Here is a 14596-nt window from a genome sequence, read left to right on the forward strand (position 1 = left end):
GTCCCGGCCAGCTGATGTGCCGAGGAGAGGGGTCCGGGGCCTTGTCATGCCTCTCCCATCTCTTCTCATCCTCTGTGCCCATCATGTGTTTCATTACATCCTGATGGATGACTGGAGCTCACAGAGATGACAGCCCTGCAGTCTATACGCCAAGACACACACACACACATTCTCTGGGTTGGGTTTGTATATTGCAGACGACCCTCCCCACTCTGACCCTCCTCTGCATCCTCCTCCTCAATCCCACTCTACTCCAGGCTCACCCACTCCTATATGAATTAGAAATGTCATGGAAGTAATTGAGCGTAGGGAAACAGTCGACAATAAAGCGTGTTCTTGTGTACGTAATTGTCCACCCGTGATGCGTAAAATACAGTGGGAAAAGTTTGGTTTGCGTGAGCAGGGATTTCACGACTCCGAGAAGGAAAGAGAAAGCGAGAGAGGGAGGAGTTGGGGGGGAAGCCCAGCATTGTTCAGACGACTGCAGATGTTTTCTGTTAACTGAGTTTTTAAAGTTCTTTTTCCGGCTCCCGCTTTTCTTTCCTCCAGCGAGGTCGGCGGTGGCATTTGGCCCTCACTGTGTCCAAACAAGCAGAGTTTGATGGGTTTACAAACACACCACAAAGACTGGGAGGTTACATCAGCTCCTCCACTGTCCCGATGAACCCGCTCTCTGGCCTCGTAAAGCCTCCTCTCAAACGACTTAAAAAATAAATTAAGTAAAGTAAAAACCCACCGTATGACTATGACAGTCAAAAAAGCGTTGTTGTTCTAGTGAAAATACTCTCTTAAAATATGTAACTCTTGAACAGTTGAAGCATTCTTCCTCACATTTTTTTCATAGTTTCAAAGTTTTCCAATAGTTCCGTTTCACAAATGTAAACTATTTGCTCAGCTTTGGTTATACACCGAGTGTACAAAACATTAAGAACACCTTCCTAATATTTAGTTGCACCCCCCTTTTCCCTCAGAACAGCTTCAATTCTTCGGGGCATGGACTCTACAAGATGTTAAAAGCGTTCCACAGGGATGCTGGCCCATGTTGACTCCAATGTTACCCACAGTTGTCAAGTTGGCTGGATGTCCTTTTGGTGGAGGACCATTCTTGATACACACGGGAAACTGTTGAGCATGAACATCCCAGCAGCGTTGCAGTTCTTGACACAAACCGGTGCGTCTGGCACCGACTACCATACCTCATTCAAAGGAACTTCAATCTTTTATCTTGCCCATTCAACCTTTGAATGGCACACAGACACAATCTCAAATGTCTCAAGGCTTAAAAATCCTTCTTTAACCTGTCTCCTCCCCTTCATCTAAACTGATTGAGGTGGATCTTACAGGTCACATCAATAAGGGATTATAGCTTTCACCTGGATTCACATGGTCAGTCTGTCATGAAAGAGCATGTGTTCCTAATGTTTTGTACACTCAGTATATAACGTGAAAAGGAAATAAATTCCCCAGCAATAACAAGTGTAGTAGTACAAAGCGCTCAGGAATTAATTGTATGGCCGGAATCTTTTTTTTTTTCTCTTTTTTTTTCTGTTCTGTTCTGCTCGGAGAGGATATTTGTATATTGACGGTTTCCTGCAGGAAACTGTGGCCTCACTGTGAGTTCTGTTGTACAGCAACAGCAACAGCCTCCTGACTCTAGACAGCAGACCGAGACAGAATGACTAGAGCTATTCTCGTCACAGCCTCGAAGAGAGCTAGAGAGAGCGCCTCATACCGTCCTCGTCTATATTCGCCTCTTCTCTCGCCTGTCTTGTGGATGCCGTCCCCATGACGCTGCGCTTGCACAGGCTCTCTGTGCTGTGGAAGAACTGGATGTTCAACCAGGAGCCTGAACAGGACCTGATCCAGGATCAGATCTCAGAACCAGCAGCCAGTCAGAACTGGGATCAGTCAGAACAGGGACAGTCTAGTAGTGGTGGAGGCCCTGCGCTCCCGACCCAGAGCTCTAGCGCTGAGGCTCAGCTTGGTCATGTGTTTCAGGTGGACAATGCCAGCGAGGTCGAGGAGAGGGCGTTGCAGAGGGAGGCGTCCCAGAGACGTTCCCGCCGACGCTTTCGCAAAGTCAACCCCCGGGGAGAGCGGGAACTGATCACTGACGGCCAGGAGCCCACGGTAAGGACTAACGTATAGCCTACTCACTATCACAGTTGCTGAAGTTAAAGGACCTATACTAGGCTCAGACAGGACGATACCATTGACAACAGTGTGGAAGCCAAGGTGTCGGTGTACTTAGGTCTCTGTGTGGAGTAAGTAGAGTTGACTGCTGTGGTGGAAGGTATTAAAGGTTGAACAGTCGGCTGAACGAAGTACTGGTTGTTATGTGACAGGTAAAGGTCTAAGAGCAGTTTGTGGTTGAGATGTTGGTCTACAGCTTCCAATGTGTCCAGGATACGTACGTAGGAATAATTGTTGTGTCGATTTCATGCCTGTATTCTACGTTTTAATCCACGCGGAAATACCGCGGCTCTATAAAGCCTGTTCCATGTTCAGCAGGGGGCTTGCTTGCTATTCGTGTCAGTATGAAATGGTGTGTGTGTGTGTGCTGTGAGGAAAGTACAGTGCCTTCGGAAAGTATTCAGACCCCTTGACCTTTTCCACATTTTTACGTTACAAGCTTATTCTAAAATGTTGTTTTACACAATTTAATCAATCTACACAAAATACCCCATAATGACACAGCAAAACAGTTTTTTGAAATTTGCGTTCATTTATTCCATTTAAACTTATATTTCACATTTACATAAGTATTCAGACCATTTCTCAGTACTTTGTTGAAGCACCTTTGGCAATGATTACAGCTTCGAGTCTTCTTGGGTATGACGCTACAAGCTTGGCACACCTGTATTTGGGGAGTTTCTCCCATTCTTCTCTGCAGATCCTCTCAAGATCTGTCAGGTTGGATGGGGAGCATTGCTGCACAGCTATTTTCAGATGTCTCCAGAGATGTTTGATCGGTTTCAAGTCCGGGCTCTGGCTGGGCCACTGAAGGACTTGGCTATGCACTTAGGGTCATTGTCCTGTTGGAAGCTGAACCTTCACCCCAATCTGAGGTCCTGAGCGCTGTGGAGCAGGTTTTCGGCAAAGATGAACTTTGCTCCGTTCATCTTTGCCTCAAGCCTGACTAGTCTCCCAGTCCCTGCCGCTGAAAAACATCCCCACAGCATGATGCTGCCACCACCATGCTTCACTGTAGGGATGGTGCCAGGTTTCCTCCAGATGTGGCGCTAGGCCAAAGAGTTCAATCTTGGTTTCATCAGACTACTGAATCGTGTTTCTCGTTGTCTGAGAGTCATTTAGGTGCCTTTTGGCAAACTCCATGCTGGCTGTCATGTGCCTTTTTACTGATTAGTGGCTTCCGTCTGGCCACTCTACCATAAAGGCCTGATTGGTGGAGTACTGCAGAGATGGTTGTCCTTCTGGAATGTTCTCCCATCTCCACAGAGGAACTCTGGAGCCCTGCCAGTGACCATCAGGTTCTTGGTCACCTCTCTGACCAAGGTTCTTCTCTCCCGATAGCTCAGTTTAGTCGGGCGGCCAGCTCTAGAAAAGGTTTTGGTGGTTCCAAATTTCTTCCATTTAAGAATGATGGAGGCCACTGTGTTCTTAGGGATCTTCAACGCTGCGGAAATGTTTTGGTACCCTTTCCCAGATCTGTGCTTAGACACAATCCTGTCTCGCAGCTCTACAGACAATTCCTTCGACCTCATGGCTTGGTTTTTGCTCTGACATGCACTGTCAACTGTGGGACCTTATACAGACAGGTGTGTCTTTCCAAATCATGTGCAATCAATTTAATTTACCACAGGTGGACTCCAATCAAGTTGTAGAAACATCAAGGATGATCAATGCAAACAGGATGCACCTGAGCTCAATTTCGAGTCTCATACAAATGATCTGAATACTTATGTAAATAAGGTATTTTTTATGTTTATTTTTATAAATTTGCAAAAATGTCTTAAACCCTGTTTTTGCTTTGTTATTATGGGGTATTGTGTGTAGATCGGTTTTAGAATAAGGCTGTAACGTAACAAAATGTGGAAAAAGTCAAGGGGTGTGAATACTTTACACTGTGTTTGACAAGTAGTGTGTGAACTGTTGGAGGTGTGTGTGTGCGTTGCGTGTGAGTGCAGCATATGAGTGAGTGTGTGTGTCTCTGTGTGTCTGTTACACCTGTGTGGGTGATACATCTGCATCTGTGTGTGTCAGCTCCCTGGTTTCCCCTCCTGTCAGTCGTGGGAGTTTCCCTCATGCTGCTGATAGTATCGCTGGGCGCAGGCACTGCCGTGTTTCAGTTGCTGTTCTCAGTAATCACCCCGGCCCATGCTCCATCACGCCCCCTGACAAGGCGGTCGACGTCCCCGTCCCCTCTCCTGCTGGGATTGTTGAAGCCCAGCCCGTCCCGGAAGGATGTCCAGCCAAAGTCAATAAAGTCTGGCTTAAACATAGCCTCCCTTCCTCCCACCACCAGCCACCTGATCACAGAGCCAAACTGATCAAGGCCTTAACAGTGAAGTCATAAGTTAACTCATGTTGTGTTTTTGTCCTCTGTTGATCCTCCTGATGTCTTGTCTCTCCCTCTCCGTCCCTCCATCTCTCCCTCTCCGTCCCTCCATCTCTCCCTCTCCGTCCCTCCATCTCTCCCTCTCCGTCCCTCCATCTCTCCCTCTCCGTCCCTCCATCTCTCCCTCTCCGTCCCTCCATCTCTCCCTCTCTGTCTCTCCCTCTCCGTCCCTCCATCTCTCCCTCTCCGTCCCTCCCTCCATCTCTCCCTCTCCGTCCCTCCCTCCATCTCTCCCTCTCCGTCCCTCCATCTCTCCCTCTCCGTCCCTCCATCTCTCCCTCTCTGTCTCTCCCTCTCCGTCCCTCCATCTCTCCCTCTCCGTCCCTCCCTCCATCTCTCCCTCTCCGTCCCTCCATCTCTCCCTCTCCGTCCCTCCATCTCTCCCTCTCCGTCCCTCCATCTCTCCCTCTCTGTCTCTCCCTCTCCGTCCCTCCATCTCTCCCTCTCCGTCCCTCCATCTCTCCGTCCCTCCATCTCTCCCTCTCCGTCCGTCCCTCCATCTCTCCCTCTCCGTCCCTCCATCTCTCCGTCCCTCCATCTCTCCCTCTCCGTCCCTCCATCTCTCCCTCCGTCCCTCCATCTCTCCGTCCCTCCATCTCTCCCTCTCCGTCCCTCCATCTCTCCCTCTCCGTCCCTCCATCTCTCCCTCTCCGTCCCTCCATCTCTCCCTCTCCGTCCCTCCATCTCTCCCTCTCCGTCCCTCCATCTCTCCCTCTCCGTCCGTCCCTCCATCTCTCCCTCTCCGTCCCTCCATCTCTCCCTCTCCGTCCCTGATGCTTGCTGTGGTCGTCCTTTAGGATTATGCGTATAACCAGGTACGTTGGAAGCTTGCCTTCACTGACTGTGGCGGTGTCTGTTAAAGGCCCCAATGCAGACGTTTTTATATTGATATCAAGTCATTTCTGGGTAACAATTAAGTACCTTCCTGTCATTGTGCTCATTTTAATAGAAAACTAAAGCTTTTTTTTTTAGCAAATCAATCAAGAATTTTGCTAGGATTGTCTGTGAGTGGGAGGGGAAAAACCCGAAAACTTATGAAAACCTGCTGATTTAGATGATCCATTGTAGATTGTGTTTTCAACCAGCGACAGGAAATAACACTGACACAATGTTTCATCAGCTGTTGTACGACTCAGGGGGAAAAACATTCTACGCATGTTTCTCTTACAAGCTTACATACACGCACGCCCACATTGACCTAGATACTTGTAACTTTGTGTGTAGGTGTCTTTCCTCATGCTGAACAAATTGAGACAACTTGGCTAAAGCGCCAACAAACTGGACCGTCAGGCTATGTTGTGTATACCAGACAAAAGCTGTGTCGTTGTGTCTACCCGTGGCCCTAATTGATGAGTATCCCTATGACGAGCTGTTGACATTGGCTGTCATTGATCCAGAAATATCACCCTCCTCCAGGCTAAGCCCCCTGGAGACCTGGGGTGCATTACTACCATGATGCACCATGGGATTTAATATACGGATGCTGACGAATGAACGGAAGGATGACGCCGTTGGCCCACTTTATTAGGACATCAATTGCCTTCTTGCCTTCCTCAATTACACACACACACACACACACACACACACACACACACACACACACACACACACACACACACACACACACACACACACACACACACACACACACACACACACACACACACACACAATGCCTTAAAAGGACACATCACCTCACCTGGCCTTCAGAATTATGTACTAAGTGCTTTCATAGCCAAGACACTATTACATGGAACATTACGTTTCTACGAGACCTGGTCTACCCGGTAACTGACCCATGAATGTCTCAACTTGGCCTGAATAGAATGACTAGGCTACATTCATGTTGGAGAGAGATGATCACTCGTCTGCACGTCTCTGCTTTGTCTTGGTGCGTGACACCCAGCTAGTAGCAGAAGCAGGTCGCTAGGCTAGTCAACGGTCTGCGGTATTTCACTTCCTGTCAGTCTGCAAGACGCCTGCTGCAGGCTGTGCCTCTCTTCCTCTTACCCTTCCTGTCCTCTAACCTCTCCGGCACCAGCACCTCCACCAGTCACGTAGCTAGCGTTAGCATCTACGTGTGTGGAAACATTCACGGCTATTGGAACGCAGCCTAGCTTTAGCGTAACTTCAGTGCTAGTCGCTCGTTGGTTAGTGACTAATCATCGGGGCTCGGCGGATGTTGTATCTCTGTGTATTTCGGTGTCATCAGAGTCTGAGGTGTTCAGCCATTAGAGATTAGTCAGTGCGCTGCTGGCTGGGTTGTGTTACATAGAGGGCTGTCTGTCTGTACCCTGATCCCAGTGCTAGTTTACACGTCAGCTCCACATCTCCGCCGGGCTCTGTAGAATACTGTAGGTCATGATGACATTGGAATGCGTCTCATGACGTCGTGCTGCAAATGGCTGCTCGCTGACTTGCTGTCACAGAGACACCTCGTGTCATCTTTTCGAGGTGAGCATGATGTTCTCTGTCTTGTCCCCCTACTCTCCGTGACCTTGTCTGGGATGTTGTGGCACACGTCCACTTCGCTCCATCTCGCCATCTAGCGCTATCCCGTCTGGTCCTATCAAAATGCACATTTAACCCCCGAGCGGCAGGGGTCGTAGTGTGCCCCTCTGTCAGAGCCAAACGGCCCCTGGGGTGAGGGATAGAGCAGGGATGTTGGCCAATGGTGTGGCGGTGAGAGGAGGAAGGCGGAGAGGGGGTTGGGAGCAGAGGAGACCTCTGGGGGTTTTCACTTCCATGCTCCCCCCCTTTACTGAGGCCTGAGGCTGCTGGGTGATTTATCATGTCTTTCCCCTCAGCCTCCCAGCCCCCCTCCACCCAGCCACCACCCCTCAGCCTCCCAGCCCCAGCACACCAGGCAAACACACACAACACCAGCCTGCGCTGATGTACCGTTATACAAACACTACAAGGCTTTTTTACAACACAGTAATTAACTGCTCTGATATTCCATAATAAGAGCACAGCAGCTGTAGCAACAACACTGTAAAACACTGTTATCAGGCCAGCCACTTTGAGTACCGGTCTATGCAAGGTAAAGCCCTGGAGATAGTGTGTCATGTGAAACCGGCGGGAACAAGCAGACCAGGGCGAGTGTATCTGGGACCTGAGAAGATACCGCAGGCTACGATCCAGGCCAGACCTACATCTAAATGTTAACATCATTCCCTCTGTGCTGCTTGCGCCGCTGCTGCCTCTGGGGCTAATTTTAGTGATTACATCATCGTAGCTAAGATGACAGCCTTGCTGACCCCCCCCCCCCCTTTCCTCTTATTTTTCATAGTACTTGGAGTGCTATGGAGCTGGACTGTTCTGCTCAAGCCAGGCAGGCAGGCACTTTACCATGTGGCTTCTGGGGTCACCAGTCCAAGACATGCAGGCTCACACACAGGCAACACATTTCCTCCTCTCTCCTCTTCCCCTCTCACTGCCCCCTCTCCTCCTCGCTCTCTTCCCTCTCCTCCTCGCTCTCTTCCCTCTCCTCCTCGCTCTCTTCTCCTCCCCCCTCTCTCTTGCCTCTCATCTCCCCATTCTCTCTACAGGGACTGGGTGGGAAGGAAAGGCCCTGTTAAAAGGCAGGAATTCCTGTTTTGCAGGAGAGAAGTGGGCTCCAAGCCGGAGAACGGTACCCAGTACAGTACCCCATACCACAGCACAGCGGTCTGCTGGAGCACTTTGTGTGGGTAGTGGAGCAGGAAAGCATTGTGATGGAGCCTTCATCAACTATTCATATGGCCAAAGGGGCTTGCCTGTTTAAACTGTGGGCATATTGGTGGTCTGGACCAATGTTCCCTCTAAGTTGCGCGTGTGTGCGGCCGCGCACTTCCTCCAGGACTGCCACGCAGAAGAAATGCCAGGCCGCGCACAGACGCAAGACATTGAACTTGGCCGAGTTCGCACCATTAGTTTGCACTGTATAGATCAACGTTTTCTCTGTGATCGAATCAACGTGCTTTCGGACCCTTTTCAATGCAACAAACCAACACACATCTAACTTTGCCAGACTGAGACAGTCGCCAGTTGTACGGTGTTTTCTTCCGACACATTGGTGCGGCTGGCTTCCGGGTTAGTCTAGCAGTGTGTCAAGAAGCTTCTGAGGACTCACGGCTCTCGACCTTCGACCTCTCCCGAGTCCGTAGGGGAGTAGCAGCGATGAGACAAGACTGTAACTACCAATTGGATACCACGAAATTGGGGAGAAAGAACACAATAATAATAATAATAATGAAGTTTCATGCAATGTAGACCTGCATTGACCACCACATACAGGTTACTGTAGACTATATCATAGAAATCAAAAACTATTTCCATGTGAAAATGTTCTGGGATTTGCTCCATTGGTTTTGTTGGTAGGTCTACATTATGCAGAAATAACCACAATGGCCAATTGGCTACTGTCTAAAATTGTAAGGGTACGACCTCACTGTACACGCGCGCTGGAAGTTGCACAAAATTCTCACAACGTTTCAAGTTTCCGCTCACAAGACCAAACATTTGCTCAGTACCCCAAATAATTTGAGGGAACGGTGGTCTGGAATCTCAAGCGTGGGATTATTTTGTATCATACGCATTCTATAAAGAGCTGTAGACCAAAGGCAACGTTTCATTTTTCTGCTCTAAGCTCTTAAAAAGAAAAAAGAAATGTGTAACACCAGTTATTAGAATAGCAACTTTCTGCGTTCACTGTTGCAGGAGGTATTTGGTAGGGGAAGATTAGTTGGGGAGAACCAATTGTATTCATGATTTGTCGTTGTTGTTGCATTTAATGAAATAGGCAGTGGTCCAAAATATATGCAAGTGGCTGGTGAAGAAAGAAAGAAACGTTCTCTGTGTGGAAGTTGCAGAACTCAGCATTCTGCTTTGCTGGCCATTTTTTTTAACAGGCTGGAGGGGCTTTCGGCAGCTCACACATTCTAATTGTCCGCGCACAACTGATTAGCTGTGAATGTGAGCCCGGTGCCCCCCCCCCCCCCCACCCCACACACACACACGTTTGTCTGTGGTAGTATACCCAACACAGCTTGATGGTCATACACACACAGACGGAGGCGGCCTAGCGGGGGTGTGTGTGTTATTGTTCAGTGTTCACTGAGCCTTGCTACGGCTCAGGGATATCGAGGGATCCCGTCTCGCCACTGTCATTCTCCTGAGCACTGCAGGGACAATGAGTCCCATGGGAGAAATCCCAACACACACCACACACTGATGCACACACACACTCTATACATTCCAATTAGAATCACAATCTTGTTGATCAGAGCAGGGATGGACATTGTACAGTATACAGTTGAAGTCGGAAGTTTACATACACTTAGGTTGGAGTCATTAAAACTCGTTTTTCCAAACACTCCACAAATTTCTTGTTAATCAACTATAGTTTTGGCAAGTCGGTTAGGACATCTACTTTGTGCATGACAAGTAATTTTTCAAACAATTGTTTACAGACAGATTATTTCACTTATAGTTCACTGTATCACAATTCCAGTGGGTCAGAAGTTTACATACACTAAGTTGACTGTGCCTTTAAACAGCCTGGGAAATTCAAGAAAATGATGTCATGGCTTTAGAAGCTTCTGATAGGCTAATTGACATTTGAGTCAATTGGAGGTGTACATGTGGATGTATTTCAAGGCTTAACTTCAAACTCAGTGCCTCTTTGCTTGACATCATGGGAAAATCAAAAGAAATCAGTCAAGACCACAGGAAATACAATTGTAGACCTCCACAAGTCTGGTTCATCCCTGGGAGTAATTTCCATACGCCTGAAGGTACCACATTCATCTGTACAAACAATAGTACACAAGTATAAACACCATGGGACCACGCAGCCGTCATACTGCTCAGGAAGGAGACTTATTCTGTCTCCTGGAGATGAACATACTTTGGTGTGAAAAGTGCAAATCAATCCCAGAACAACAGCAAAGGACCTTGTGAAGATGCTGGAGGAAACAGGTACAAAAGTATCTATATCCACAGTTAATCGAGTCCTATATCGACTTAACCCGAAAGGCTGCTCAGCAACGAAGAAGCCACTGCTCCATAACCGCCATACAAAAAGCCAGACTACGGTTTGCAACTGCACATGGGGACAAAGATTGCACTTTTTGGAGTAATGTCCTGTGGTCTGATGAAACAAAAATATAACTGTTTGGCCATCATGACCATTGCTAGGTTTGGAGGAAAATGCGGGAGGCTTGCAAGCCGAAGAACACCATCACAACCGTGAAGCACGGGGGTGGCAGCATCATGTTGTGGGGGTGCTTTGCTGCAGGAGGGACTGGTGCACTTCACAAAATAGATGGCATCATGAGGAGGGAAAATTACATGGATTTATTGAAGCAACATCTCGACATTAGTCAGGAAGTTAAAGCTTGTTCGCAAATGGGTCTTCCAAATGGATAATGACCCAAGCATACTTCCAAAGTTGTGGCAAAATGGCCACTCCAATACCTTGACTTTGTTGTCCTTAAGCCATCACAAAGCCCTGACCTCAAGCCTATAGAACATTTGTGGGCAGAACTGAAAAAGTATGTGCGAGTAAGGAGGCCTACAAACCTGACTCAGTTACACCAGCTATGTCTGGGGGAATGGGCCAAAATTCACCCAACTTATTGTGGGAAGCTTGTGGAAGGCTACCCAAAACGTTTGACCCAAGTTACACAATTTAAACTCTTGCGACGAGCAATCCCGTATCCGGGATCCTATTTATAGCCTCAAGCTCATTACCATAACGCAACGTTAACTATTCATGAAAATCGCAAATGAAATGAAATAAATATATTTGCTCTCAAGCTTAGCCTTTTGTTAACAACACTGTCATCTCAGATTTTCAAAATATGCTTTTGAACCATAGCTAAACAAGCATTTGTGTAAAAGTATTGATAGCTAGCATAGCATTAAGCCTAGAATTCAGCAGGCAACATTTTCACAAAAACAAGAAAGCATTCAAATAAAATCATTTACCTTTGAAGAACTTCAGATGTTTTCAATGAGGAGACTGTTAGATTGCAAATGTTCAGTTTTTCCCAAAAGATTATTTGTGTAGGACAAATCGCTCCGTTTTGTTCATCACGTTTGGTTAAGAAAAAACCCCGAAAATTAAGTCATTACAATGCAAACTTTTTCCCAAATTAACTCCATAATATCGACAGAAACATGGCAAACGTTGTTTAGAATCAATCCTCAAGGTGTTTTTCACATATCTATCGATGATAAATCATTTGTGGCAGTTGACTTTCTCCTCTGAAGAAAATGGAAACGTGCATGAAGCTGGAGATTACGCAATCATTTGGACGGAGGACACCGGGCGGACACCTGGTAAATGTAGTCTCTTATGGTCAATCTTCCAATGATATGCCTACAAATACGTCACAGTGCTGCAGACCCCTTGGGGAAACGACAGAAAGTGCAGGCTCATTCCTGGCACATTCACAGCCATATAAGGAGACATTGGAACACAGCGCATTCAAAATCTGGACCATTTCCTGTATGAAATTTCATCTTGGTTTCGCCTGTACCATTAGTTCTGGGGCACTCTCAGATAATATCTTTGCAGTTTTGGAAACGTCAGTGTTTTCTTTCCAAAGCTGTCAATTACATGCATAGTCGAGCATCTTTTCGTGACAAAATATCTCGTTTAAAACGGGAACGTTTTTTATCCAAAAATTAAAAGAGCGCCTCCTATCTCGAAAAAGTTAAAAGCAATGCTACCAAATACTAATTGAGTGTATGTAAACTTCTGACCCACTGGGAATGTAATGAAATAAATAAAAGCTGAAATAAATCATTCCCTCTACTATTATTCTGACATTTCACATTCTTCAAATAAAGTGGATATCCTAACTGACCTAGGATTAAATGTCAGGAATTGTAAAAAAACTGAGTTTAAATGTATTTGGCAAACTTGTATAGCTTCCTTCCTGGTTCTCAATACATACTCTAATGGAGTGTTCACAAGAAGCGCTGTTGTAGCTGGAGACCAGTTGTTTGACTGAAGTCCCCTGATGACTGGCCTGTGGAATGATGCAATCATGTCTCCTTGGTGCTGCCTCCCTGCGTTGGCAGTTTTTAGCTCATGGACATGTTGGTATTGTTCATTATCTTGCTAGGCTTAGGCCTATCTGTTCACATTACTCTCTCTTATACACACACACACACACAGGATGTACATCCTGCGCGAACTGTCTCTGCTGCCTTGACTGCCTCAGAATCAGTGCGATTTTCTTTTCTTTTTTTATCATGAGAAAAGGCTGTGAAATGGTGTTGTTCAGTAGAGCAGTTAGTAGATGCAACTGATGACTGTGTTTGTTTGTGGTGGCAGGTTTGGAAGGATTTGCATGAAAAGGCACTCCTCAAGGTTCCTCTGTGACTGTTTGAGGAGGAATTGAGTGATTAGCAGAATGCCTCCCTTTTTGTTTTTGTTTTTTGAGTCGTGGATGGTAAAACCGGATTTGCTGAGATGTGTTTGTGCCTCCTGTATTAAACAGAAAGAAAAAAAGAGGGGAGAGCCCCCACACGATTCTGACCGAGGCTGCAGCTGGCTTTCACCATCAACCGCGCTCCCGCTCGCTGTCTCCCTCCTTCGTCTACCAACTTCTAATCAATTACATGAAAGGTCATTTTATTCACGCTGAGGGGCTGGGGTCAGGTAGGAGTGGGTGTGGAGGGAGAGATCCCCAAGCAAAACATCTCTCCTCTTTACAGACAGCGCTTCCAGAAAGGCTCTATGTGCTGGCCTCCTATTGGCTGCTCTCTAAAAGAATGATGTCATCCTTTAGCAGCACGCGGTAGCGCGCGGAGCGGGGGGAAACGGGCTCGAGTTATTCCTCTCTTCAGCACAGTGGTGCAGGTGAGAGAAGACTTTCCGACACGGACACATTTACTCGACAGCAGGCTGAAGTAGAGAACCTAATGACTTAGAAAGTTTCACATCTTCCTCCCTCACCGCCGGCTGCATTCTGCAGCTCTCCATAAGGGAGTCGTGGCTGTTTATAGGTTTGGGTTTCTTTGTTTCAGCGAAAGGGTTTCGTACTCTTCCTTTTCATTAGTACACATTTTCTCATATCTCGTTTTGGTTCCGCAGTCTCTGGCCCAGGTATAATGCAGTGTGCTTCACAGTGCAACTGGGATAATACGCCTGTGGTACAAAATCAAAGCCATCTACTCGATTTCAAATCCTATTTCACAACCAGGCACATAATTTGGAGCGTTTGTGAAAGGCAATGCATTAGCATATTTCCCTAGCAGACGCGTGCTGCCGCCCTCTGTTCTGTGTTCAGATAACGTGCTGTGATTTATGTTTTTTTTTCTCTCTCTCTTTAGTTATTTCGCCATTTATTTAAAGGAGTGGAGGTGGCTGAATGCACAAGGTTTTATGTTGCTGCCTGATCAATAAAGATGCTCCTCTTCTTTCTAGTCTCCCTCTCTCGGTTCTCCCGCTAGACAGCCAATCGGTCTAATGCAGTTTCCCCCTGGCACTCGCTCTCTCCCCTCTCTTCCTCCCTCCACCTATCCCTCCTCCTCTTCCTCCCTCCATCTATCCCTCCTCCCATCCCTCTCCCTGCCCAGGTGATGTCATTCTTTTTCAGCCGGGCTCCCCTCCCCCCTCCCTCCCTCCGCCTATTAGCCGTTGGCTCTTTGCGGTGAACCGTCAAATCGATGGGAGGTTCTCCGGGGGGAGGGGGGGGGGGGGCAGTGCGCTAGCCTGGGTCTGTGCACTCTGAGCTGGGGAACGGGAGCAGGCAGTCTGGCCCCTCTGGAGACGGACGGGCACACACGCTCGCGCACACACACGTGCTGCCGGAGAGCTACAGACAGAGAGAGCTGGAGAGGGAGGAAGAGAGCTGCAGTGAGCCAGGCGGTGTGAGGAGGGAAATAGACACAGATGAGTGCATGCTGACTGACTGGAAGTCCTGCTCGTGGTCTCTCTCTCTCTGGGACTATTGACTAGTGACTGCACCGCTGGCTCTGCCCTGGAGAATAGGCCGTCTGTCAGCCATAGTTACAAAC

The 14596-nt window shown here is 47.6% G+C and overlaps 1 protein-coding gene across 3 annotated transcripts in view; it reads left to right on the forward strand.

Annotated features, from left to right (window-relative positions):
- LOC135548828 (rap guanine nucleotide exchange factor 6-like) overlaps positions 1-14596 on the forward strand; it is a 137519-nt gene that overhangs the window by 52862 nt on the left and 70061 nt on the right. For 2 of the 3 annotated variants that reach the window (XM_064978793.1, XM_064978794.1), the window contains exon 6: positions 1999-2130. The exons of the other annotated variant lie outside the window; for it this stretch is intronic. In XM_064978793.1, coding sequence (XP_064834865.1) covers positions 1999-2130 — 132 coding nt within the window. The remainder of the gene's footprint in view (positions 1-1998; positions 2131-14596) is intronic. 3 annotated transcript variants of the gene reach the window in all.

The sequence above is a fragment of the Oncorhynchus masou genome, chromosome 11, assembly GCF_036934945.1.
Source record: "Oncorhynchus masou masou isolate Uvic2021 chromosome 11, UVic_Omas_1.1, whole genome shotgun sequence".
In the NCBI taxonomy this organism is placed as follows: Eukaryota; Metazoa; Chordata; class Actinopteri; order Salmoniformes; family Salmonidae; genus Oncorhynchus; species Oncorhynchus masou.